Source organism: Halichoeres trimaculatus, unplaced genomic scaffold (genome assembly GCF_033239565.1).
Source record: "Halichoeres trimaculatus isolate MK-OKI-2021-1 unplaced genomic scaffold, fHalTri1.1 fHalTri1_scaffold_14, whole genome shotgun sequence".
Lineage (NCBI taxonomy): Eukaryota > Metazoa > Chordata > Actinopteri > Labriformes > Labridae > Halichoeres > Halichoeres trimaculatus.
This window is the reverse complement of record NW_027437192.1, coordinates 15,596,637-15,624,629: the sequence shown is the minus strand read 5'-3', so window position 1 is coordinate 15,624,629 and position 27,993 is coordinate 15,596,637. Positions and strand designations below refer to the sequence as shown.

Here is a 27,993-nt window from a genome sequence, read left to right as displayed (position 1 = left end):
CTGAAAAATGACCTGTACTAACATTTCTGTGCAAAAATAGTCTTTCTTGATGTGACTCTGTTCCCACGGGGATCAATAAAGCTCTTCTGACTCAGATTCAGAGCACTACGCAAAGCGGGGCTTTACTTTGAAAAGTGAAACCGGAAGTCTTATAATTGTGGCCACCTCTGCGCTGCACAGCACAGCAGCTGCACGCGCTCACGTCCAGTGTTTGACTAAACCTCCTCGAGCTGACTGCGCGAGCTGAACGTGTGCGGCGGTAATGGCTGCCAGGGAGAGTGAGGAAGACAACAAATGAAGCTCTGAGCAACGATTCAAAGGTGAGTCTGAGCAGACGACAACTTACAGCCTGACATTTTCAGCCTTTTACACACTTACACCGCTGTCTCGCCTGCCGTGGCTACTTATCTACTTGTCTCGCAGGTGTGTGTGTGTGAGAGAGCTGTGGGGAATCTGGCTATTTGTATGACACACACATACAGACATAGGGACACACGCACACACACAGGACAATAAGCTGTCAATACCCTGTCCTTATCATGCACGCCTCATGCATGCCCCCGGCGTTAGCTCAGTTTAAGATGAGTGGCCTTGTTAGAGGTTTGAATTATATAAGCTAGACGCAGACAGACAGAGTGTGTGTGTGCTGTGAGGAGCTGGACTCTTTGTTAGCTGCTGTTAACGTGATTAGCTAACGCTAGCTCACCACAGGCCACAGAGCTGTTAGCTGCCTGTTAGCCAATCAGGCGACTGGATGTCTAATTAGCCTGTTAGCATGCTGCCAATCAGTCTGTCAGTCTTTAAAACTGGTTTCATTCTCAGGGCCATTATTACATTGTCTTCAATTACATAATATTAAGCCAATTGCAAAAATATATATATATTGTTATTATTTTTCTTAATATGCTCAGACAAGGCATGAAAAAGGGAGAGGGTGGAGGAGAGAGTGGTGAGAACTGTTACTGCTCGTATTGAACAAAACTCCTGTTATAGTGACAAACATCTGCTGTAACTACTGAGAATGACACAATACCAAAATATATGTGTAAAAAAACAACTAATTAAATTAAGTTGGTACATTTCCTAGTTATTAATTTCCAGAATAAGAGCCGTCCAGGTTAAAACCAAGGCCAACAGCACAAACCTACACCTACTGTATTGTAAATATTAATTTAAAGTTAAGCTAAAAGGATTTTCCTCAAGTATAAGTGATAAGATTCTTAAAAAAAATCTCACAAAATATTCTGATTTTTACACACTGTGCCTTAAAAACACTTGACATTAGTGTCTCTCTCCTCAGCTGTCCTTGTGTCTACAACAAACTGAAATGAAACTGAATATTGGACACACTTATTGTGTAAAGATGATTCTGAACTGGGTTTTGAGTGGCATGACTGATTTTGAAGTGCCGCTGAATTTCAGCTTGACAGCACTGTTTACTGTTTACTATGTACTGTACAGGAGGACTCCAAGTCGCCTGATCGGCTGCCCCTTTCCTGTTGTATCAGAATTTTTTGCCAGTCAGCTACACACTCACAGTGAAAGCAGAATCACAGGTGATTCCCCAACTTCAGGGTATTTTTTCATGATCGCGCCCGCGAACTAGAGTGGCAGACAGCTTCTAAAAACACCATAGTGGTGTATATTGTGATTTGAACAGCGGAAATACACTTACAGTGAGAGCACTCAGAGACGTCACGTGGTGGTGTTGTGACTTTTTTGGTCTTCATACCTGATCAGGGGCGAGCCCAGAGCACAGTAAGGGATGAGAGGGCTTACATGTTGTCACACACCTGGGATGCTGTCCTAAGACTGTCAAACAACAGGAGGCGTGGTCTGTGACTAGGCCTGTCACGATAACAAATTTTGTTAGATGATAATTTTCCAAAATATTATTGCAGATAACTAAAATTATTGTCAATATTATTTTGATTTTTTTTTTTCCATTTTTCCATTGATGTAATTCTGATAAATGGGATAATAAAGTGAGTACACCATATCAAAAGCAAGAAACTTTAATTTCTTAAGAGTATTTAACTGTAATTAAAAGGTCAGGATCTTTTAAATAAAATAAATTAAACAAAAAGTATAATTAATTTAACAAACAAGAAAGAGGAAAAAAATACAATGATGATGAAATGGACCCTCTTTTAGAAATAAATGCATGTCAATGAAAATAATTAATACTAATTGAAAACAATAAAACATAGACCCTGTCTCTAAAGAAAAAACGAAACTCCCCCCCAAAAAAACCCCAATAAAAACTATAGCCTAAATAAAAGGGAGTTTATACAGTTCCTGAATTGTTTGTAACATGTACTTTTTCCCAGTCAATCCGTACTGTCTGTCAAACATTTTTAACATTTCTGGCTTTCAACCGTATTGAAGGGCTGCATTTCTTTGGCAATGTAGCTGTCTTTGAGCGCCCACCATTTGCCGCTTTTATTTCTATTTACTTTGTAGACCAAAAGCCTCAGTAAGAGCGGATTATCAAAGAACAAGGCTCCGCTGCACCTCCCCTTCTTCTTCGTCGCCACTATTTTCAAACAAATGCGACATATCAGCTCGTTGGTGTTCATGGGCTCACACTTTGTTCATTCTGATAAAAAACAAAATATTCCCACACTGGGACTGTGGCAGGCGGCTTAAGAACCGTATCATTCATGCCATCACTCATATTAGCGTGTGTTTCCTCCTTACCCCTCAGGACACTTGCTTCAGCTCTCTCCGTGTGTACGCGAGAGCAGCCCCTTCTTCACCCCAAAAATCACATTTTTGACTCCGCTATAAATCGGCTAAATCGGCTATAGAACCTATGCATCCTGATGTTAGGAAAGTTAGACGTAGTGAGCCATCTTCTCATTCAGCCTCTTTGGTCGGAAGAGAGGAGGAAAACAAACATGCATGCACGTGTCAGTTTATCGAGGCTGGCAAACTTACCGAGGATGTTTTTATTTATCGTTAGGTTAATTGATTTATTGATTATCGTGACAGACCTATTCTCAAAACTATGAGAGCCTCCTTCAGTTTTACCCAGACTGTTTTGCTTTAACTAGTTATTTTTATCTATTTTATCTATTTTTCTCAAATTCCTAAAACAAATGAATCCATCATACTGAGAAAAACTATTTCAGTTATCTTGAGAGCCTGGGGTTTTTTACACAAAACAAGACTTGCATAAATAATGGATGAGTCACAATTTCCAAAAATTCATAAAAGATGAACTAATAAATGCGACTGTAATCCATTATTTTTATCTGGCTGGGGTACAGCCACATCTGGAAGCTGTTTGCCGACCGTCAGGTAATAACAAAAGAAAAAGAAAGCATTAGAGACTTAGTTGTCAGAAATTTCTTTGAGGACCATTTGATGAATCATTGAAAAGCCACTGGTGATTATTGTGTTGTATTCCAAAGTTGTGTCAAAGTTCCAACATTAAAGGGGACATATCATGCTTGTTTCTCCTTTTCACTATGCCAGACTAGGATGCCTGTAAAGCATTTCTGCCCTCAGTACAAGTCATTTAGTTCCTTCATTGCCCCACAATAGCGTTCTCAATATCCTCATTTTAGGCCATTCTGAAGATCTTGTTGAAACGCTCCGTTTCGAGAATGACTTCCAGTAACCTCGCAACGTCACAGCCCTTTGTGCTCTGATTGGTCGGTTCTATCAGAGGGGCGGAGGGGGTAGAGCCAGGGGGCGGTTTTTGCAGCATGGCAGTATTTACAAAATCGCCACATTGAATGGAGCAGACTGAGTGAGTTTGCTGTTTGCCAAAACTTCACCGTAAGGCATTGATAGCACTAATAAAATGGCAGAGTGTAGGATACGTCCTTTTGTATTGGACCCCGAGTCAGACCCGGACGGTTCTGCAGCTCAGGAGGAAGAAAATCCACCTCGACACAGATCATCTCAGGACGCTTCAGTGTGGTGAGTCAAACCGGTACTGTAACATGTATAGTTTATACGTGGAAATATAGGCAGACTTCACCAATAAACTATTTCTATAACAGGGCTCCATCCTGCTCCTTCACTTTTCTCTGTCTGTTTTATCCATCATGCTGAAAGTGTAGTCTAAAGATCGCCTCTACCGTCAGTTCGTCACTATGTTATTACCTTAGCATTATTGTTGTCCAGGTTCACAGTGCATGTCAGAACAAGCATGCAAATATCACAGTCTCACAAGTATTACGACGTCTGCTAAAACTACGGTGTTTTAACTGCTAATTCACCATGTAAAGCTGAGCTGCTCCGCAGAGCAGAGTCCCTGCATCCAGCACTCACACAGTCGGCTCTTGGTGGGTGTATCCCTCGGTGGCGGTTGTGTGACTAACTGACATCACAGAGGAGAAGCTGCTTTAGCAGATTACTCCAATAAAAAGAAAGGATCCTCGTGTCGTCATGACGGTCGAAATCTCGGAGCCAAATGTCAATGACCTATTTTCAGAGGCATCAAATCTCGTTCTAGGATATCGGAAAAAATACAATATCTCATTTTTTGAAAATTCAGGGGGTGAAAGGTCTTGTTTTCAACTTTATTATTTTATATGTTAGTATTAAATCAGGGATCAGCATGATATGTCCCTTTTAATAGAAATTTATTCATAATAAGAAAATTAAAATGTTTGACCAAAACCTGTTAAAAAATTGGCGATAAGCTCTTTCTTAAAAACATATTTGACAAAACATTTTCAAATTTCTGCTTCTTGGTGTTTTTGCTTTTATCTGTGTCATACCATGAGCCCATAATAAAGGAGTTTTATGCTGTTGTCAGGGGATGGTTTATTGATTGATTACTTGTCAAAATATTATTTTTTTACTGATAAGCATCAGCAGCACAGTTTTCATATGCTCACGCCTGATTCCTTCCACACTTTTCTTCCATTTGTAAAGTCCAGCTTGCATGGTGTGATCTGATTAACTGATTGTGAGAAAGATTTCTGCCTGATTATGAAATCCACTTTTGAAAGCACAAAATCGTCGCAGCCTCGGCGCTGTTTCTGGTCTGGCAGGTAAATCAGGATTATGTAACCTCATCAGAAGGATATGTGAGACTGACTCGAGCCATTTGACCTCTTGTGGTTAGATCTTGTTTCTTACACACTTCCTGTTTTCTGGATGGAACCGTTTAGAGTAAGCTGTTGGCGGTGAAGCAACTCCTGGAAGCACAACAGGCGGCTGTGACGTCATAACCACCTCAGCTCTGAAACACGACCTTTTAACAGATATGAATTTGTGAAGCCTGGTGTCAAGTTGGCAGGGTGATCATTTCCTGCCTCTAAAGGAGGTTTGTTTTCCTTTGGTTCGGGTAGTGGTCACTGTAAACATGCTGTACGCTGGAGGAGCTGATTGTATCGGGTTGAAAGGTTGTCTGATTAGTTTTTCCAGCAGCTGATAGATTTTTCTCAACCGCTGCTTCTGTCACAGTTAACAGTGAACGAATCAAGAACTAACATCTGTGTGTTTGTGTTACACCCTTATGAAAACTTGTGGAGATTATCTGAGTGTTGTAGAGTGTGATGACAGTCCAGGGGAATTTTCAGTGAACATGTGTTTTTCAGACAAAAGTCTCATTGATTCTGTGCTCAGGGAAAGATGTCACTGTGAAGGCAGCAGAGGGAAAGTGATGTTTTCAGGGCAAAATGTTTGAGTCTGAAATGGGATGAAAGTTGATGGTTTTGGGAGGAAGTAGTTTGATGTGGTTGTTCATTGTTTAGATACCAAGTCAGACAAAATGTTTGACTCCAAAAAAAACAAAAACCCCTGAACAACTACTTGGCCTGAGAGTTCCCTCTATGTAAAAGTCTTTATGTAGGACTGTATTTGCACTTTGGAAGATTATAAACTTGTCGTTTGATTTCATCAAATTCACATTTAATGTCTTATGGCCTTTCTCTGATTAGCATCAGTGGTTACATCGAGTGTAATTCCAGTGCTCCTCCACAAAAAAGCTAATACATGCGTGATCCACTGAAGTATGTTTATAAACCTTTTTTTAAATTTATAATTTCTTTACCAGTGCAGAACTTCATTCTTCAATCTGTGATGATGTCTCTTTATTGTCTTGTTGTTGTCTGCCTTGAAGTACAGATCACCTGCAGTCCCTGGTGCGTTCTTTGCAGGTGATGAGAGAATGAAGCCTGGCCATACACAGTATTATAAATAAACATAGTCTCCGTGACATCACCAATCTGTTTCTGAAAAGGAATTTTGAAGCAAAATCATCAGCAGGAGCCATATTGAAAATGAGGCGGGCTTTGAGCCCCCCGATCTGTAAGGCAGTGAGCTGAGCTGTGCCTCTGACTGGGCAAACTCCATCCATCCATCAATTTTCTGGGCTGGAGCCTATCCCAGCTGTCATTGGGCGAGAGGCGGGGTACACCCTGGACTGGTCGCCAGCCAATCGCAGGGCTGACACAGACAGACAACCATTCTTGCACACACTCACACCTAGGGACAATTAACCTGATGAGCATGTTTTTGGACTGTGGGAGGAAGCCGAAGTACCCGGAGAGAGACCCGCGCATGCACGGGAAGAACATACACACAAAAAGGCCCACCGGTCAATAGGGCTGCAGGATATTGGAAAAAACTGACATTGGGATTTTTGGGGGGTTGCGATACATTGCAATATATATTGCGATATTAAAAAAAAATGATAATTTTCACCAAATGACTTGAATAGCTCTGTTTGGGAAGAATTTGGTTAACTAACAATGACACCATTGTATTCCTACAATACCGTTAAATCCAGGCTAAGGGGGTTTATTTTTGATTGATGAAGATTGAAAGGGATCCAGGAGGCCATGTCTGTGTACAAAATAGAATAGGTTTCAATTTCAGTAGCTTTTTTTCCATTTCTCCAATAAATGGGGGAAATGCGATAGTCGCATCACATGCACGATGTGACTATTGCGCATGCGCAGATGGCGATGTTGAAACGATATATTGTGCAGGCCTGCCGGTCAAGCTGGGAATCGAACCAGTGACCTTATTGCTGTGAGGCTACAGCGCTAACTGTTGCGCCACCTTGCAGTTCACCCATGTACAGTTGGTGTGTCAATAGAAAAACGAGCTACTCAAACTGAAGTTATTTTTTGCACCAGGCCGTGAACATGTGTCTTTGTGCTGTGAATATTGTCTTTTCTGGTTTGTTGTTAGGGCTGGGGCGATATGCTGTTCTCGCAATTTGATTCTATTACGATTTTTGGGGGTACCCATATGATTTAAAATTGCGATTCTTGGATATTTATGATTTTTTGCAATTTTTAGTTTGCTTTTTAAACACCAGACCATGTGAAATAGTTAAAAGATGATGATGATAATGTCTACAGACTATATCGGGAGCCATATTTTCGCATAAAATGCACGCAAGTCAGAAGTGTGTAAAAAAAAGTGGTTACTTGGTCCAATCCAGTTTTTAAACAAAGACTAAAATGAAGAATTGCAATGTGAAAAACCAACTATTTTTTGACAAAGAATCCTGATTTTTATATCGCCAAACAAAAAATCCTGATATATCAATTTCTCCCACCCCTACTTGGTGTGTGTGGTTTCTGGTTCATCTGGAGCCAGTCTTAAACGGACACTTAATGAACTGTGGATTTTAGCACTTCTGCATTGCCTCACAATTTTAGATGAGAGGTTGACGCTCGGGTCCAGCACTTGGTGTTTGGCATATCATGTTAAAAATTTGAACCTCTCTGAAAGCTATTAAAAGTTGATGTGCAGCTGGTTGCTGTGGCCACAAATTGAGAAGGTTCCTGGTTTGAATCCTAGCTTGGGCAAGAGCTTCTCTGTGTGGGATTTATTTTCTCTGGGTACAATGGCTTTCTTCAGTCCAAACTCATGCTCCCCAGGTTGATCTGTCACCCTAAATTGCCTTTAGGTGTGAGGATGTGTGTGACTGGTTGTCTGTCTCTATTTCTTAGCTCAGTGATAAGCTGTGACTCTGTGCAGTGCAGACCTACTTTATGCCCAAAGACAGCTGATAGTCTCCAGCCCCCGTGAGCCCAAAAGAAAAAGCAGTAAAGATGAATGAATGGATGGGAGAGGATGGATGGCTGCTGCTGATGCTGTTTTACTTCAGGTTTTCATGGTTGTAAAATGCTCCATTCTCAACAGGCATTGTCTGAATGTGGGTCTCCTGCTGGGATGATGGTAAACTGACAGTATCTTGCTCAAGGGCACTTTGCCATGTGCCACAGGAGCTGAGTCTGAACCCCAAGCCTCTCAATTGAGAGAGAAACCCCTCTACCATTGAGCCACTGAGGCCTGATAATGTAACACCAAAGACTTCAGATAGGATGGAGTGTTTTTGAGTGTCTGATAAGTGCAGTGAAAAAAGCAGATGAACAGAGCGTGAGAGTTGTGTGCTGGATCTGAGAGAAAGTGAGGTAAACAAACTAAAGCTGCTCATGAACAGAATTCAGTGGGAAATATGAGGTTATAAATTTAGATTATGAGTTTTTTAAGTCAAAAGTGTTGAATTTCAAAACTCTGATTTTCACTTTGAGAAGAAGAAATTAAGAGGAGGTAAAATTTAGACACTTGTTGAAGCTGTTAAATAGGCCTGCATGTACCATCCCCCCATATCCCTCCTATGTGAAGCGTGGAGGGTCGGGGGATTTCAGGCCCTAGTGCACAGGGGCACCAAGTTATCGCTCAAAGGAGGAGAATGAAACGGTCATCAAGTTCAATTATCCTTTCAGCACAGCAGAGGAGGAATGCCCATTCACATCCCGGATTAAAATGACGAGGAGCAGAGCGCTGAATATTCCCACTTAACGGACCTGATAGAAGACAACTGGGAGCCTTGAGTGAAAGCTGCCTCTGCAGTATAAAAAGTAAAACTATTAATAGCCTTAATTTTTCATCCTCCTGTGTATTGGTAGCATTGCCAAATGACGATTAAATTTTAAAAAAAAGTGCATAAAAACTTTGAAAATTGGAAGAAACTGCAACTAAGTCTGAGTATCTGCATTCAGCATTTAAAGTCTGTCCACCATGTTCAGTCACCCACTTTTATTTGTGCAGAAGTGACTTTTTTTTCCTGGCACAGATTTTTAGAAAAAGGCAGCCGAGTCTGAAGAATGTCTTTATCTATTCCCCTGAGATTCATAGAGAGCCATGCTATATCTTTACTCCCTGAGCACTTTTTTTAACCTTTAGACAAGTCAATAAGAATTCAAATATTATTTTCATCTCAAAAAGGAGGTTTTCCAGAACATCCGTGGAGTAATCTTAAAGTTTGTTGGGTTTACATATGGTGCTTGCTGAATAAGAGTTTATTTCCAGGGTAAACTATTAAAGAGGAGGTATTCTGCTCTCCCACATCTTAAATGTGGATATAAAGCAACGATGTTGGAGGTTCCCTATGGAAGTGTGCAGATTTTCAAACCTCTGATTTTTTGTTGTAGAAACCTAAATCTGTCTGCAAACTGATCAAAATGGTTTTTTTCTAAAAAAAAAAAATTGCACGGATTTTCACGAGATCTACTGAAATGATGAGGTCATTGAACAGGCAGACCTCAAACACCAAGGTCTGTTCATAGCTCTGCCCCTGACAGGCCTCCAGTGGGCTGGCCAATCAGAGGGAAGGGGGTTATGGAGAAGGCTGACTTAAAGGGGCAGCAGCTAAAGTGAAGCATTTTAAACAGAGACTGAAATAAAGGTTTTCTTAAACACCAGGGTGAGAAAATATCTTTCTTTTTTTGCTGTAAATCATGTTAAGCTACCACAGGGGTGGATGAAGGAAAGTACAAAGACTAAAAACAAAAAAAACAATCTTTTAAAGAAGAGTTTTTGTTGATGTATCCGACACAACTCATCCAGTACCAAAGTAAAAAAACAAAACAAAAAAAAACGTGACATCCTTTAAGCTATCCTTGAGATGCTACATGATGACAGATGAGCTGATAAACAAGATAAAACAAACTATGACCTTTGGACTTTTGCACCGCTAGGAACTCCAGAACAAGAGAGTCCACCAAACATTTGAGCCAGGTCTGTCGGCTCACAACTGTTTTCTGTCTGGATGCTGTCAGCTCTCAACTTTATGCGTGTATTCAGAGCCAGAATGCGTGGATAATTGGACAGACCTATAGGCAATGAAACTCTTTTGTTCTACATTTATACACACTCATAGATCAGGGATGCAGCCTCTACCCGTATATAATGTAGTCATTTAAAGCAGATGTCTTTGGGTTATTTTTAAACTGCAAGGCAGATATTTAGCCAGAGATTTTGACCTTGAATGTTATCTCATGGTCCCCACACCACACCAGTCTATTATTACTCAAGGATGCCTTGGAATTTTCCATAACTCTACTTGAAACTGAATCATTTTTGCTTTTTTAAAAGTTGAAATGATGCCTCTGAGGGCTTTGTGGAAGTGTAAACCAAACAGAAATGTCGTGAGTAGAAATCTAACCCCTTGTTCTTTGTCTGCAGTGAGGACTAGGATGGTAAGCAGCCAGCCGAAGTACGAGCTCATCCAGGAGGTGGGGCGCGGCAGTTACGGCGTGGTCTATGAGGCAGTGGTGAAGCGCACAGGGGCCCGGGTGGCGGTGAAGAAGATCCGCTGCCACTCTCCGGAGAATGTGGAGCTGGCCCTGCGGGAGTTCTGGGCCCTCAGCAGCATCCAAAGCCAGCACCCAAACGTCATCCACCTGGAGGAGTGTATCCTGCAGCGGGACCAGCTGGCCCAGAGGATGAACCACGGCTCCAGCTCTCCTCTTTACCTGGAGGTGAGGCTACAGGCTGAAGTGGACAGGGTGTGCTCTGTGGTTTAACAGTGATGCTGCTTTGACTCATATTAAGCAGTAAAGACAGTAAACACAGGCGGTAAATGCTGTTGTCATGAGGCTGGATAAGCACTCTTTAAATATTTAATTTGTTGGCTTCTGTTGAGTGAAATGTAAAAGATAACTTCATAAAGTTCATTCAGTGCTGGCATTCTTAGCACTTCCTCTTGCTCCTTCAAAATAAAAGCCTGCATGTAAAGATAAGACTTAGTGAATCTGGTACTGTTGAGTTTACTGTGCTTGGTTACCCCCCCCCCCCCCCCTCTTTTTATTCTGTGTGTTGGATGTTTTGCAGTCCACATAGATTAGATTACTACAGAAGAGAGCAGCCGAGAAAGATGAGGAGGAGGTCGTTGCAGTGCATTCTGCCTCCTTTGCTCTCTGCACAGACTGCTTTTCGTGCTGCCTGCTGAAGCATTATTGGTCAGCTCTACACACTAGAAAAAGAACTACAGGTGAAAAAACAAGAAGATAATGAATCCAGACCCTCTCCTACAGATTTTTTCATTATCTGTCAAATAAATTAACAGACATTAATTTACAAAGCTAGTTTTATAATTACAGCAGTAATATTAATTTTTAAGAATTGATGGGACTTATTTAGCCCTCATCTGGAGAGTATTCCTGATGATTGGAGCTGGTGTCTGACAGGACGAGGTTATTGAGGTATACTCCAGGAATACTTTTGGACACCTACCTTTGCTGCTGCTTTAAAGTTGTGATGGAGTGCTGCACTTTCATCATGTCAAATGAAATAGTCATTTCTCTGGAAAAATTTGTTATAAATCAACAGTTCAGTGATAATAGCCACAAATTCATTTCCATTACAAACTAATGCAGATCTTTGGTTTGTATTTGATATAAATGTATTTTATTCATGTAATAGAAATAATACACTGGGTTGTGATATTGATCTCAAAATATGAGAGTTATGAGAGAAATGCTCCATTAAATGACAGGTAAGGGATGCCAAAGTCCCTGTGAGGACTGTCTAGTTAATCTTGAAAAAATCTCACTTCTGTATATATTGTAATCCACGGTTATCAGTGCCCAAATGCCATTTTTTCAGTTTTAGGGAGGTCCCGATCATGTTTTTTTTGCTCCCGATCCGATCTTTTAGCAATGGGCTAAGAAAAAAAAAAGAAAAAAAACTCCTACAAGTTGCCCTTTGAGTTTTTTTAATTTTAATTAAATGAAGGTATCATTCTAGCCAACATGGATATAGCTTTTTTCCTCCACTTAGTGCAGCATTGGATCAACAAAATAAAAATAAAGCTTCTCAGTGGTGCACCACAAGACTACCTTGTATGTGTGTGACAATAAGGTTGCAATTTCTTGTTTGCAATTTTGTGAGCACTGGTAGGACATGGCCAAGATTCAAACACATCTCGAAGCACGGGGCTGTGAGTAACTGGTTACTTAACTACAGTACAATTATGTTTACAAAGTTTGCTTGTCGTCATATATCAAACAATAGCCCTATCTAAATACAAATAAATACATTACCTTGTCACTTTTTATCAGGTAAAAAGTTGTCTTGAACATAGAAAAGCAGTGTTTAAAAGATCTGCTCTCCACATCCTTACAACAGTGGGTCTAACTGTAGTTCTTTAACAAATGTTTCAGAAAATCCTGCATGTGTTTGTTTGGTAAACAGAAAGTCACAGCTAAAGACATTCGGATTAGCTGTGACACTTCATAATGTAATGGAGGTTAAACCAGCCTGTCAAGTATTAATTACAGCGAGCGGCAATGTTTGGTTATGATTGAAGATAAAGGTGTGTCGACATCCAACATGAAGCCAAATAAAAACACAGAACACATTTTCTGTGGACTGCCAACACAAGCTCTGGGAATCACTGAACAGTCTGAGTATGAATAAAACAAAAATATCTCTGTTATTGTCTGACCACCAAGATGTGTCCCAGAAACAATAACTGAGACACTTGGAGGAGAGTCAAACTGGACTATTCGAAGAATAATTTTCCAAATACAATTATGCTTTCCACAAGACTGGCACGTTATTGAGATTTGTGAAATGCTCGTTTAGAACAAGAGAGATTCACAAATTACAGGGATGGCACTAAAAAGGATTTTCTTTAGCAGAATGTAGAAGCTCACACTTGACAACAAATACGTTCAGCTGAAATTTCCAAGAGTTGACAGAGATGACCAATAGAATAGGAGACATTTCTTGGATCACCCATGGGTTACTGTAACCTCATAACTGTCTCTGGGATATTTAGCAGAGCATTACACCTGAGGAGAAATTCCACTAGAACTGATTGGGGTTGTTCAGGTGCGACACATTTTCTGGGCACATAAACCAAAATGCAAACTCAGACCAAGCCTTCCACCATGAAAGCAAGGCAGGTGCAGAATGTCGTGTCTGAGGAACTTCCTGGAAAACCCAAACCTCCAACAGATTATGCATGGGCGCGAAGTCTTTTTAAAACAGCCTGACAGGTGTGGTAATCCCACCGTTAGCCTGTAATAGCGGGGTCTACCGCCATTAAGTTTAATGCTCTGTTGGAGTGTTAACCTGGCTCATGCATACTGCTGAGCGATTTTTTATTTCACCATTTGTACAAATGGTCATCACTAATGGCTGGAAGTGCACACAGGCCCTTGTTACTTGTAAACAATGTCAAACTGGTTTGCTGGGTGAGGCTAAAATTAGCAGAGCTTACAAGTTAGCGTCCTCATTCCTGTTGTGGCTCCTGAGTGCTCAAGTGGTGGAGTTAAAAGTCAGTTTAACCAGACACAGCCCACATACCACTGTATCTGTAGATCAACATTAGAACCCGACTGATATGGGATTTTTGGGCCCGATACCGATACTGGGGGCAAAAAAAAGCTGATATCCGACATATCGACCGATGTCTGATATATCGGCTGATATATTTAATAAATTCATTGATATACACAGGATATATACTGTATATAATCACAAATCATTATAATACCCATATGATTCAAGACAGAGACAGAACACTATTAAATTAAAACAAGGAACTTAAATTATAAAACTGTCAACATAAGAACTGTAGCGTAAACCAATGATGAATAAGAACAAGCTGTTAACACAATGATAAATAAAGAAGTCAAACTTTAAACACAGTAAGTAGAAAAAAAAGTCAAACTGTAAACACACAATGAGTAACCTACACGTCATTAAACGCTGTATTATAGTCTTACATTAGATAATGGTGGACATGTGAAATAACAGTACCATTTATCTCTGTTTATCTCACAAAAAAGCAACTAACACGATGTTAAAACATCATTCTATTACATTATCTAATTACATTAGATAATGGTGGACGGAGGGGGCGGGCGCTCGGGCAGTGCGCAGCCCAACACACAGACACACAGGAGCAGGAGTAACAGAATCTCTGTGGAGCAAAATTTTTTATAATTGGCTACATTTTGGCCGAATTGGTGACAGGCATAATCGGCCCGCCCGATTAATCGCCCCGCCCGATCAATTGCCCGATTAATCGGCCCGTCCGATTAATCCGCCCGCCCGATTAATCGGTCGGGCCCTAATCAACATATGATGAGACACCATCCGTCATCTTTGCTTGTTTACATCCAGGTAGTAGAGCATTAAAGCATTATAGCAGAAGCCAATTGAAGCTACAGCCCTGGCTAGTGGCTGTGCTTTAGCTTACACAATATATGATCATCATTTCTTTCAGACAACAACAAAAGTATTCAACTCGCACTTCATTCTTGTGCAGATTAACAAGGTTCAACAACTTTTGATCTTTATCCGACCAAGGCACACTTCCCTTTTGGGGATTTCTATAATTCCAGCTCCACTTAGCATTCTGTTTTGAGTTACATTTTTTAAAATGTCATTTTGGTGGGGTTTAATTTTGACTCCAGCCAAGTGCAGAACTTCCTGATATTTTTTAAATTTGCCAAGATTTCTGTCCAAAGTCACAGAGCTGGAGAAGCCCAGAGAAGAATCCAACTCTTCTTATTCTTATTAGCATGTTTTTAAAACTCATGTTGGCGGTCTTGTGAATTAAGAGTTTATGATTCATGATGTGTATTAGGACGTTCTGGCTCTGGACAAAGGAAGGAGTGTTCATTTTTTTCCCACCTGCTGCTGATTTCATTTTCATATCATCTGTTTGACAACAGAGACCTGGAAGGTTAAGTGTGTATGTCTGGGAATTTTCCACAGTTGCAGGGAGTGATCAGCTGCATGTGTGCTGTTTCTATGCACCCTGTAGTGTTTAAGGTTGTAGAAATGCAGGAACAGAATATCAGCACCTGGTTTAAATAGAAAGCAGCTGTAGCATGGATATCTTTGTGTGTCTGCATTAGCAGAGGAGCTGGGTGTTTCTGGCCGTGTCCGTGTCCTCGCAGTCGCATGAACGTGTTGTCAGGTTGAGGTAGGGGGCCTCTCCTCCTCTCCCCTCCCCAGTCAACCTGTCTGCAGCCTGTCATGTCGCAGTACCTCCCCGCTGTCTGACGGCGGGCACACAGGCGCTCTGCCGGTGCCTGATTATAGTCTCTCAGCAGCACGCTGGGCTATTGTCACACCGTTCATTCAGCTTTCTGCAGCGCTAGCATTGGACACTTTCCCAGAGTCTCTTTTATTCCAGCTCTTTTTTTATTGCGCTGTAATGTTCCAGTACGTGCTTTCAGAAGAACACATGATAATGGGGCAGAATTATCTGACTGCACCAACTGTGGGATAATTTGCATCCATTCTTCTTGGGCAGTGGGTTCTTTGGCTGCCGGCATGTCAAACAGTTTGAAGGCATTTGTTTACAGCGGAGCTTCCACCAGGATCTGCCTACAAAACATATTCAGAGCATATGTGCTGCCCATAGAGCAGAAGCTTTCATGTTGGATTTAACCTGCTGCAAGTGACGTTTATTGTTTTTTTAACATTTTAACTGCCTTTGCTGTCTCCACATGAGCCAGGACTATAAATTTAACAATACGAACACTTCTGCTTGGCTTCAACTCAATGCAGGGCGGCGACCTCAGGTGCTAAAATACAAAATTGTCACTTCTCGAGTGCCCACTTCAGGCCGGCTCCAGAAGCCAAGTTCTCTCTATTAGAACCCAGATTGTTACAACTGAATCAACATTTTTACAGGCTGGTGCAAAAAGGTTTACAGTCTCTGAACCTCAGTTTTTTATTTGTGACAATTATTTTGCATGTGATCCTTGCTGATTGGCTGAGAGTTCGGAATGATCCAGCACTATGACAGTTGCATTGATCTCTTACACTTACGGCTAACTAACACCAGATCCATCTCCCTTTGGGTGACAACACGTGATCTGCTAGGTGTCAAACGCCAGTTCCACTTTGTTGCCTCCCAGCTCCAGTAGATCTGAGCTCTCTTGCTCAAATACACAAGACTCCGGTTTCTGCTGGATGCTGGAGCAGTGATGCATCAATTTGCATGACACAGATTGAGGCCTGAACCACACGTATATGGATATTTTTTTGATCGGATATCTTTGTCCTCGTTTAAAAAAAAAAAATCTCCATCCACACCACAAAAATATCTCTGTCCATACGAAGAGGCCAAACTGAAAATGATCGCCTCTGAAGCCTGCAATGCCATGCCTGGCCGATAAGTGGCAGGTTAGCAAAATGTGAAAAACATAGAAGAAGAACGTTATGAGCATGCGCAGTCAAACACAGGAAAAAGAAGCAGGCAACCGCTTCAGTGACTTGTTGGTAGGTGTTTGACGTCATTGCGTCAACACCAGCTCCGTTTAACACCGCTACACGGATCTACTCAACCAGATATTTTTTTATTTCTTCACTTTTTTATCCATTTTTAAAAATCTCAGTTTATGTGGGTGAAATCGCCGTATTCGTGTGGTTGAGAGGCCCAATTGGACAGAAAAATGTGCGTTTAGGAATATATCCATATACGTGTGGTTCAGGCCTGAGAAGGACAGAAGAAACATTTAAAGATCCAGCAGACTTTGACTCGACAAGTGGTCATCACACATATTATGTTTCCAGTCTAAAGCATGTTGGCAGAAGTTTCCTTAAAAGCACATCACCTGGCACAGAGGCCATCTGGGAACTGTTTGACCCTGTATTTCAGAGTTAGGGATGAGTTTCAAACTTTCTTTGTGGACAGAGTTTCAGGCGTCTGCAGGAGGAGGCGGAGTGTTTGTGAGGAGATGTCATGAACAGGCGGTGCCACGAATGAGCAGCCCCTGGAAACATTTCCTCGGACATCAGAAATGACAGGAAGGTGACAGCATTGTGTCAGTTTCCCCGATATTCTGTGTTAAAGAGTGGATTCAGTTTTGTTGACCACTTCCGCTATTCTGTCAATCTGCTAGTTGTGGTGAAGTGCACCAGTTGTCATCCTTTGTCGATATTTGCTTCATTTATGAGCTTCTTTTTTCCCCCACCATTCGCATCGAGACTAGTTGAAGGAAAAATGCAATAATTTTGTTCTGCTGCTTGTGTATTTCTCTTTAGGTCTGTTTCCATTCACCTTAAGTCCTGCCCACAAAATTATCTGATGGATGTCACATGACCATGACTTAACCTGACCGCACAGGAAGCTTAACTGGTTAGTTGTGAACTAGAATTTTGATAAAATATCTGCTAAAGGCCTTTAAAAAAATCAAGTGTAGGAGTTAATGATCCAAATTTAAAAGTTCAGCAAAGACTTTTGCTTTTACTGTGACTCCATAATTACAGATATTAGATTTATGTAATCGATCAATGAACTCCTAATCATGAAAATTAGTATTAGCTTTGACCCCTGCCCTGTGGATGTGCATAAACTGGTCTTTCAATTTTCAGTCCTTGACATTTGGTAAAAAAAAACCAATCCGATATCTGTACAGGGTCTTAAACAACAATATTTCTTTATGCTCTTAGACTTATTTAGTTTTAACTGGCAACGTTTTATTCTTCAAGCTATTAATATTTAACTAGTTTAAGCTTCATTCAAATGAATTTGTCTGGAGAGTTTTATCGTTTCATGTTTTTCTTTCATAACCTGTTGCTTTTTTGTACTTAATGCCAAACACCATCTATCAAACTGAAGAGCTCCATCTGAGATTAATCTTAATTCAACATGAGATGGATGAAGCTCACAGGTTTGTGGTCTGCTGTCAAAGAGAAAGATTAAATGAACTCTCTTCCTGCAGCAGATATTAAAGATGAGAGGCCTCTCGCTCTGCTCTGATTTAAAAAATGGTCCACAGAGGAAGACGGGAGACGACGTGATGAATACAAAGCCAGAGCAACCTTGCTTGTTAAGTTCTGACTGACATTTTCTTCTCTTCACGCTGCAGAGGTTTTTCACAGCATATCAGTAAAAATGAAGCCGACCAGACCTGAGACATAATCATTAATCTGGAGTTAATTCTTTTTCTGTTTTAATTCTTGTTAATACAAATGTCACTCAGCACCTTCAATGTCTTCATTTTTAGTTGAGATGATGATTTAATGCACTGAAGGGAATCACTCAGCCTTTGTCTTTGCTGATGAGACGTGTGAATCGAGCTGAATTACTCTTTACGTGCTCTCTGTACAGACTCTACAGTCCAATGAGAGGTATATGAGGTACATGACGGACACATACAGAATAAAGCAAGTGTTTTCCACACGCAGATGATACTTGTCATGACCTTTTTGACATTTTATTCTTGCTATTGGCGATTGAGACTCCTCTAACCACTCCTTGGCCCTTAAAGTGATACTCCGGGATGGAACAAGTTGGGTCCTATCACAAGGTTTAGGGCAGAAATTACCCCTACAGCAGTGTTTTTGTGCAGCAGAAGCTCAGAGTGCACGCATCAAACACCCCCTCCCTGCTCGTCAGCCGGTTTCCTCTGCACTCAGACGGGGCCAATTTTTACTTGACCAAAAACACAAATAAACGGACTCCCACCGAAAAAATCTGATATCGGTCTGCATTCACTCTTTATTTAGAGAATTTTCAGCGCGTTACTTGCACACAAAACCACCGCTAAATAAGGCTCTAGTTCTCATCGTGTCGTAAAACAGCGCTACCTCCGCTGCAGAGCCACAGCTGGCTGCAAGGCGCTCCTATCAGTCCGCATGCGCGGCGTGCCAGATAGAAACAAACGCAGGTAGTCTGCCAGGACGAAGAGACACGATGAGAACTAGAGCCTTATTTAGCGGTGGTTTTGTGTGAAAGTAACGCGCTGAAAATTCTCTAAATAAAGCGTGAATGCAGACCGATATCAGATTTTTTTGGTGGGAGTCCGTTTATTTGTGTTTTTGGTCAAGTAAAATATTGCCCCGTCTGAGTGCAGAGGAAACCGGCAGAGGAGCAGAGAGGGGGTGTTTGGTGCGAGCGCCCTGGGCTTCTGCTGCACAAAATCACTGCTGTAGGGGTAATTTCTGCCCTAAACCTTGTGATAGGACCCAACTTGTTCCATCCCGGAGTATCACTTTAACCCTGATAACTTGAAAGAAAGAGAGCGGTCCGTCAGTACATTCATCCTGTTAATGCATCCATCAAAGTGTTGTCTCATTACACTGTTTTGAAAGTTATTTGCAGCTGGTTGCTGCCGGTGTCAGCGTGTGTTATCCTAATATTTAAAATGCTACATCACACAGAGACAGTGTCATGACGAGTGGAACACTTCTGAAAAAATAAAACGTGGAACAATGAGTTATTTAGGTGTCTTTTGTGAAACAAGCTGCTAACTGCTCTGCTAAACAGCTGGTTGGGGGTGAGGGTGTGCAGGAAATTAGGAAACAAAGTGATTGAGAATAAAAAGTGGAGAAGAGAGACCAGAGATGCACATGGGAGTTTTTTGGTTTAAAGCATTGGACGTAGATTCCCTAATTCTCAACGCACCTTTCCTCCTACCAGCTGTTTAGCAGAGCTACAGCTCTCAAGCTACACACAGAATACCTCTGCAACATAACAATTATTGCAACTGTGAGTGAGGAGGGAACGTGGCGCTGTGGCAGACCCCTGACAGTCTGTGCTGCACAAATCAGTTTGCATGAAGAGACGTGCATAATAGAAGTAGTGTGGTTTACTGCGACACCTCCTAAGTATTAAAACACCATTTTTTTTCTTTTGACTTTCAATGTAGTCTTCATGTTTCTCCTCCCTCTCTTTTCTCTTTATTCTTGTCTCGAAGCCTTTTTGCTTTCTCGCGCTCACCACTGTGGCTGTAGCTCGCAGTTCAACAGTAAAAAGTCAACATTAGTGAGAGCATAAACTGTATGTATTGTTCATCTGACTGAAAAGGAGCAGACTCACTGCAGGCAAAGCACACAGTGTTCTTCCAAAGAGCTCTTTCTACTCTTTAAAAGTCCCAGAGTTTGGTTCAGGGTCAGATGTTTTTTAATCTAAGGCAGGAGAGTGAAAATGTTGCTGTCACAGATGTAAGTGTGTGTTGTGAAGGAAGGATGATGAACTTGTAGACTCTGACTCCACCATCGTTTGCGTCATACTGATCCTCTCTGTTCCTCTCTTGTGTTTCTACCGCAGCTGGTGGAGACGTCCCTGAAAGGTGAGATCACCTTCGACCCCTGCTGTGCCTACTACCTGTGGTTCGTCACTGACTTCTGTGATGGAGGTGACATGAACGCCTACCTGCTGTCTCGAAAGCCCAGCCGTAAAACCAACACCAGCTTCATGCTGCAGCTGGGCAGCGCCCTGGCCTTCCTGCACCGCAACCAGATCATACACCGAGACCTCAAACCGGACAACATCCTCATCTCCCAGGCCTGCACGCCGACCGGCTCCTGTGAACCCACCCTCAAAGTGGCCGACTTCGGCCTGAGTAAAGTGTGCTCCACCTCCGGGCTCAACCCAGAGGAGCCGGCGAGCGTCAACAAGTGCTTCCTGTCCACAGCCTGTGGAACAGACTTCTACATGGCCCCTGAGGTGTGGGAGGGACACTACACCGCCAAGGCGGACATCTTTGCCCTGGGGGTGATAATTTGGGCCATGGTGGAGCGCATCACCTTTGTGGACGTGGAGACTCAGAAGGAGCTGCTGGGGAGCTACGTGCAGCAGGGCACAGAGATTGTCCCCCTAGGGGAGGCCCTGCTAGAGAACCCAAAGATGGAGCTGCTGATTCCCGCCAGGAAAAAGAGCATGAACAGCCACATGAAGCAGCTGATCAGGGAGATGCTGTCGGCCAACCCTCAGGAGCGGCCTGACGCCTTCGAGCTGGAGCTCAGACTGGTCCGTATCGCCTGCAGAGAGCTGGACTGGGACACGTGATGAGTGAACATACGGCGCCACAGACTGAGCTGACAAAGCACATGTACACATCTCATCATACTGTTAATCTAAAGGGTCACTTAATGGGGATTGCTTTTTTACGAGGGGAACAATAATTAGAATAGTCCTTGTTTGTGTTAGTCCTGGACGGGGGATTCTGGTTTTCTTCAACCTTGCTCTGATTTCTTGTTATACAGAGTCTGAATGACTCAGAGGTCCATAAAGTTTGAGAAAAGCTCCTTTAGATTGTTTCAATCCAACCAGCAGAGAAGCAACGCAGAGCCAATCTGACAAGAGCTGCTTCAGGAATAGACTTCTTGTTTAAAAGGGAAGATCCTTTTTTTAAAGTAGCGTAGGAGAGGAGTGAGGATCAAATATGCAAACTCTTGCTCGCTGTCTAACTTTTAAAAAGATATATGTATCTTAACAATGTCTCAGTCTCAGACCTTCCTCAAGCAGTTTGCTTTTTTTCTCTGTTATGATGAAGTTCTAGGACTGAAACACTGGTGTATATCTTTTTACAAGTTTGGCAATATTTGTGCAGAAGTCTGCATGATCCAAGATCATTTTTTTTTTTTTTACCACAACCAGTTTCTGACGTCTCTTTTCACCACGCAGCGTGCAGGAGTTGTTGATCCAGCCCTTCAGCTGAGTTGATCTCAGGAGGATCTTTGTGAATCCCCAGAATAATGCAACCACAACTGTTAAGGTGGAGTAGTCAAGCAACTCCTGTATGTTTAGAAAATAAAATTACAGCTACAGTCTGGATTCAGCAAAGAGATTTACACAACAGCTGCTACTGGGTAAAAAAAAAGGCTTCTTACTGTAACAAAAAGCAATTTTAGTCTTTTTGTGTCTTTATAAACTGGGAAACTTCGATCACATCTTGTCAGTATCAAAAGAAGCTCTTTTATGAGACTCACTCCATCTGAAAGTGGGTATTTGCTGCTTTCAGAGCCTGTTTTGAAGCAGTTGAAAAAAGCAGTCTCTAATCTTAGTGCACCTGTAAGCCTTCAGACCCTGAAGAGTGCAGAGAAGAGCCCAGGTGTGAGAAAACCAGAACCCTCCTTGAAACTTCATCCACTGTTCAAGCACATTCAGTCCTCTACAAGCTGTGTCTTTATACTGAAGAGGAGAGGTGTGACACTCACCGCTGCTGCTGCTCCAGACTGCAGCTTAGTCTCAGGCTAATCACATCACAGCTTCTACTTCCTCCTGACAGGATCACTCGTGCGTGATGAGAGAGCAGAATGACCCCCAAAAGTCCTGGATTCAATTAGAGGTGAAAGTCAAACAGTTTGTCTACAAATACCACTGTGGACTCGGTGCTAATTGTTCTAACTAAATGCAATATGAGACATTATCCTGTGATCATGAAGCTTCTATTTATCCAAAGGGCCCATATTAGAACACAGTCACCTCCAAAGTGTGGATGTTTTTGTGGCTTTGACTAACTTTCCTCTGGTACACAACCACCAGCACTGATTGGATGCTGTTTTTAAACACCCAAAAAGCTCAGGTAGTAAAACCAAACAGCACAGCAGATATTTGTAGACAAACGGTGAACTTTGAGGTCTGCTCTAAATCTCCAAACTTTGGTGCTTGAAGATAACATTTTGTTTTTCTGTTTTTTGTTCTGAAAGCTGCTTCGTCGGTCGTTTGGGTGGAGACGTTTTATCTGTTGGTTCCCTCCCAGCACGCGCTTGTGGTTTATGTTTCTGTCTGTCTGCTTAAAAAAGGAGACGTCAAGATAAGTTGATTGATCTCAGACACGCCTATAACCAGAATGTAATGAACCAGACATGCCACCTTAATTTAAAGAGCCTTAGATGAAAACACTTGATCCTGTGAACAAAGCACTTCACACAGCCGAGGAGAGCTTTGAAGATAATTCTGGTTTAATGTCCTGAAACCTCGGTCTCTTTTTATCAGAGATCTTTGACTGATAACATTGTGCTCACAAAGCATTATCAACTGTTTGATACATGCTGAAGAATTGTGGCGACGTAAATCAGGCTGATTATTTCAAATTTCTGAAAGGAAAAAGAGAAATGAAAGAAAAGTTTAAATGTTTATTAATAGTATTTAGACAAAAACCTAAAATATACAAAATATCATAGATGACAAAACAACTTGAAAAGCAACACAAATGTTCAATGTATGGTTTGAGTATTTAAAAGCAATACTTTTCTATGGAAGCACTTTTTCCCGTGAGAGTTTCCTGAGAGTTAAAAAAAAGACAAATAAGGAGTCATTATCATGACACATCAGTTCATAAGTGAGATAACAAGCCAAAGTATTGAGAAACAGTTTGGAACATGGAGAAAGTTAGTTGTTCTTTATGTGAAATTGATTCATGATTAGGGGTTAAAAGTTATAATTCTGAGGCAAAAAGTTATTATTACAAGAAAGTGTGAGACTTTAATGAAAGTTGTGATACTTGAAATTGATAATAATGAATCTATAATATAAATTAATGAGTAATTTAATTTTATGAAAGCAATATCTATGAGAATTCATAGTTGGGGAGCTAAAGTCATAATTACAAAAAAAAGTAAGTCATGAAGATAAAATTGAACATACAAATAAAGAGATTAATAGTTTTATTTATTTATTTTTTTTCTGGAGATCTCAAAAAGATTTGGGAATTTTTTTTTTAAATCTAGGCCAAGTCTTGTCCTTTTTATTTCAGTGGCATAATTGGGCCTCCATACTTTTTTTGTGTGGCGAACAGTAATGCACAATTTTTTTGAGGTTCTCCTAAATTTAAGCTGTCTTGTGAAGAATGTTACCCTCTGGCTATTGAATGAAAAAGACTTTGGTACCACTAAAGATGAGACAGCAGATGCAGGATGACAGTAAGAATCAATACTCACCAGAGACAAGATGAAAAATGAATAATGATGCCTTATTGAACAGCAGAGGGCGCTCTCTGCCCCTGATTTTAAGTCATCATGTGTCCCAAATCTGTGGCGTAAGACTTTCAAATGCTAATAATAGTAATAATGATAATAATAGTAATAATCAAATTTCCCCCCTTTTTTCCTATACATTTATCATCTATTTGCCATCTGGATTTATTGAAGAAGTGAGAATTCTTTTTCTTTCCTCTCTTTTCTTCCTGGCTCCTGAAATGCTTGTGCAGACTGTGTGTCGCTTAAGATAGCTCCACACTTGCACTGCAGGTAATTGAGAGAGGCGATAGACACCATCAGAGCCATTTGCAGACATAGTTTTGCTTTCCTTCAAAATAAAAGCACGTTTATTGAAACAGGAAAAAAATGACCAAGACATAAAGCAATAAAGGAATCACAGACGGCAGTTTTATGATACAATCTCTTTGATCCGTTCTAAAATGTGTTACATGTTAACAGTTATAACTTTCATGGATCTCTGTGTTTCAGTGTAAAGTCTTTTTTTTTTTAATGTTGCAAAGCCTAAACACCGTAATTTCAACCAATATATGATTCCCTCTCAAAAGGAGAATGTATAATCTCTTTCTCTAAACTGACACAATGCATTTTCCAGCTAATGTTTTGAACTTGGACTATGCACAGTGCCAATAATCTGGATTATCCCTATTATTTCAGGTGTTACCATCTGCACTTTCACCCTGATGCTGAGCCAATAGGCTTTAACAACCAGGCTGATTGTGCATGATTTTGGCATCACAGTGTCGCAACAACTCTGCAGCTGTTTTTGTGAGCACAATGTTGTGAAAATGGAAAAGCTGAACTAAACTTTAATACAACAACCATTGGTAGAGAAATCAAGAGCTTTGATTGAAGTTATGATTATAAATATCAGGACCTGTCCGCAGGGTTTGCTCAACCTGATTTTATTCATTAACACGGTTTACACATCAGGCTGAAGTTCAGGTAAACCAGAATTATCATGAACCAGAAAATCCCAAACACACAAAGCACACTACATTCAGAAGACTTGATGAAGTGACTCCTCCTCACGCTCAGACACTTCCTCTGTGGAGAATAATCCCCATTTTGACTAAACCTAGATTCAATTATCTGAAGGTGAGCTGTGCCATGAATATTCATCTCTGAGTCCACTCAGAAAAAAAAAAAAAAAGAAGTGGAAGGATTCCCTGAAAGCACTTTTATTTCCTTGTCTTTTATTTATTCCTGATAACGACCTGCTGCGTTGTATGGAGCTGCTCTGCCAGGCTGGATTCAGTGCGATAACTGCGTCGGTATTTGTTTACCGTAAGGAACACAATGTCAGCCAGCGGTCTACTTATGCATGCAGTGCCTCTCACCTTCAGGGAAGAAGCGAGAGTAGACACCAGCACACGACACAATCCTCCATGAGCCAGAGGATCTCTGCTTTTCTTTTTTTTTTTTTCTTTGAAACATAATGCTGTTGTGTTTAACTTGATCTCCTCTCACTGTGTCACTGCTGCTCGTTTCCTTTGGCTCTGGATCTTACAGTAATCCCTTTCTTCATGCCTCCGACGGGCTCATTCTAAGCCTATTAAGTTGTTGCAGCACTTGGCGGAGGATCATGTGTTTAGGACCCTTTGCCTTTCAGGTCACACATACATAATTTGTGCAGTTTTACAGGAACCTATCAAACCAAACAATCCTGCTTTCAAACTGTGGCGGAAAGTAAGTTCCCTTTGAATTGCCGCTGATATCAATCTGCTCGATGGCCTTTAACTCCCACCTGTTAGTCTTTAAATAACCTGTGATGATGTGATTGAGATCTGCCTTATTTCTGAAACCCCCTTCTTCCTTTCTGACACTAGAGTGGCCTCGTTGGTATCAAACCCAAACACGTAATTGGCTGAAGTTTTGCTCTAGATGCACCGCCTCTCTGTGCTCTGATTATCAGTACCTTAAATCAGTATTAAACACGTTCTGTCTGTGCTGCGGGACATCCACGCTGCTTTGGGCAATGCTGCTCTGCTTCAAGAATGTGGTATTTGTAGTTTACGAGCATCAAAGTTTGGACTCAAAGTAGGTCAACCATATCCTGAGCGCTCCAATCAGAGCAAAGGATGATGGGTAGAGTCAATTCCGGCCAGATTTCCTCCCTCATGAAAAGACGAGGGAGGAAGTAACATGGCTTCCTGTGAGTTTTGAGATGTTTGCCAAACAAACGCTGGTGTGGGGTTTTACGGATTTCACCCTCTGATTTGTTGTATTAGATTCTTTTGCACATGTGTAAATACTGTACAGGATTAGCGTGATGAACAAGGTTGATGTACATTTGACTGGATGTGCTCTGTTTTTAAGAGCCTGACTTGTTTGTAAATTGCTGTGATGGAGTCATTCTTTTCTTCTCATTCAGCTTGGGTTTACTTTGGAAAAGATGTGATATAAAATACAGGTCAATACTGTTGGTGTGCTAGTGATACTTGTATGTTTTTCATTGGCCTATTGTTTGTGATTTTGTGTAAAGAAAAGCTGGTAGACAATGCGGGTCAGGTTCAATGGTTCTCTCTGGAAGTTTTGGGGAAGATTGGAAAAGGAAAAGTCTTTGGGACTCTGGGAAATCAAACCTCACCACTTCAATTAGCCCTGATCCAGAACCACTACATGATGTACCCCTGATACTACTGACGTGAGACATCTCAGTCCAGAAAGTGGCTCCAGGATTGTTTTGGGGAAAAAAACGTGAAAACAAAAACTGGGGCCAGTCTGAAATGAGACACTTCAAGGCAATCTAGATTTTGTTTTCGTTTCATCTGCATTGAAAAAATAAATTTTCCACATGTGCCGCTGATTGAATTTGGACCAATGTTACAATTCCAAAGCTGTCTCCTGGAACCTCCTGGGTTTTTCTTTAGTTGGTTACTAATCAGACTAAAAATGATACTACTGTCACTTTATGACCCACAAAAACAAATGAGACCATCAGCAATGAGATCAATCATCTCTGTAGTGTAATTATTTGTTCCTGAAAAACGATGATGCTACATCATGTGAAGAAAAAAAAACACATCTTATGCATCTTGACAATATTCATAGAAAGACTGGATGTACTACTTCGTCCACAAGGGGGCGCCAAAATCAGTGTGAATCAACTTATCTAATCAGAAGAAGACGTGATACAGAAAGTGTTTTTGGAGAGATGAAAACTGTCATTTCATATTCCATCCAGCAGAGTGTGCCCACGTAGCAACCTCCAGCTGCAAGAAATGAAGCCAATGCAGAAGTGCTTCAAACTGCAGTTCATGCAGTGTCCACTTGAGGCAAACTCTAGGGCATATTTTTCAAATATAATTCTGCAGTTTAAAAGAAATTAAGATCTGGGTTTTGCAAGCACATCTCGCAAAGCCACCTCAAATTCAGCTTCAAAACTCAGTCTCAGAAACTGACGGGTGATGTTCAGGATACTACGTCCATTTATTACACAGTCTATGGTGTGCCCCATGGATTAGTACTTCAGCACTGTCTGTAGCACATGTAGCAAAGCAGCACCTGAGATGTAGGCAGATTGTCTGCACTGTAACTGTTAAACATCCTTTATCCTAGTCATGTGTTACGATTCTGAGCATGTTTTGCAGAATTACATTTGTGCACGAGTTGCATCACATCAGCTTTAGATATCTGCTAAACAAACCTCTGATATGGTCAAATTTCACATGCGTCCCTATTGCATATAGATTATGCTCTGTTGGCATTTAAATCAAACAGTTTTATTTAGAACTCACCAGATGGAAAAAGTGAATGTTTGGCATGTTAAAGAAGAACATGTCACTGACAGAAAGACGCACCAGAACAGGACAATGATCCATCATCTCTGGGTCCTGGATCAGGGCTAAGCTTTACATGAAACTTGTCCTGTGTCGGAGAAACAACACCTTGATTCATGTCAAATTAAAGATCCAAACTAAAACCGGGTAAACTTCTACTCTCACTCTTTTGTACGAACAATTTTTGGGCTTGTTATTGTAAAATATTTTGAAGAGATTAAATGAAGTTTATGAAATGTGGGGG

The 27,993-nt window shown here is 41.2% G+C and overlaps 1 protein-coding gene across 1 annotated transcript; it reads left to right on the top strand.

Moving 5' to 3' along the window:
• Positions 1-170: 170 nt before the first annotated feature.
• pdik1l (PDLIM1 interacting kinase 1 like) lies at positions 171-27,307 on the top strand. Its single transcript, XM_074686658.1, has 3 exons — positions 171-320; positions 10,453-10,748; positions 20,294-27,307. The coding sequence occupies exons 2-3, from the start codon at positions 10,464-10,466 to the stop codon at positions 21,032-21,034; spliced, it is 1,026 nt and encodes a 341-aa protein (XP_074542759.1). The 5' UTR covers positions 171-320; positions 10,453-10,463; the 3' UTR covers positions 21,035-27,307.
• The last annotated feature ends 686 nt before the right edge of the window (positions 27,308-27,993 follow it).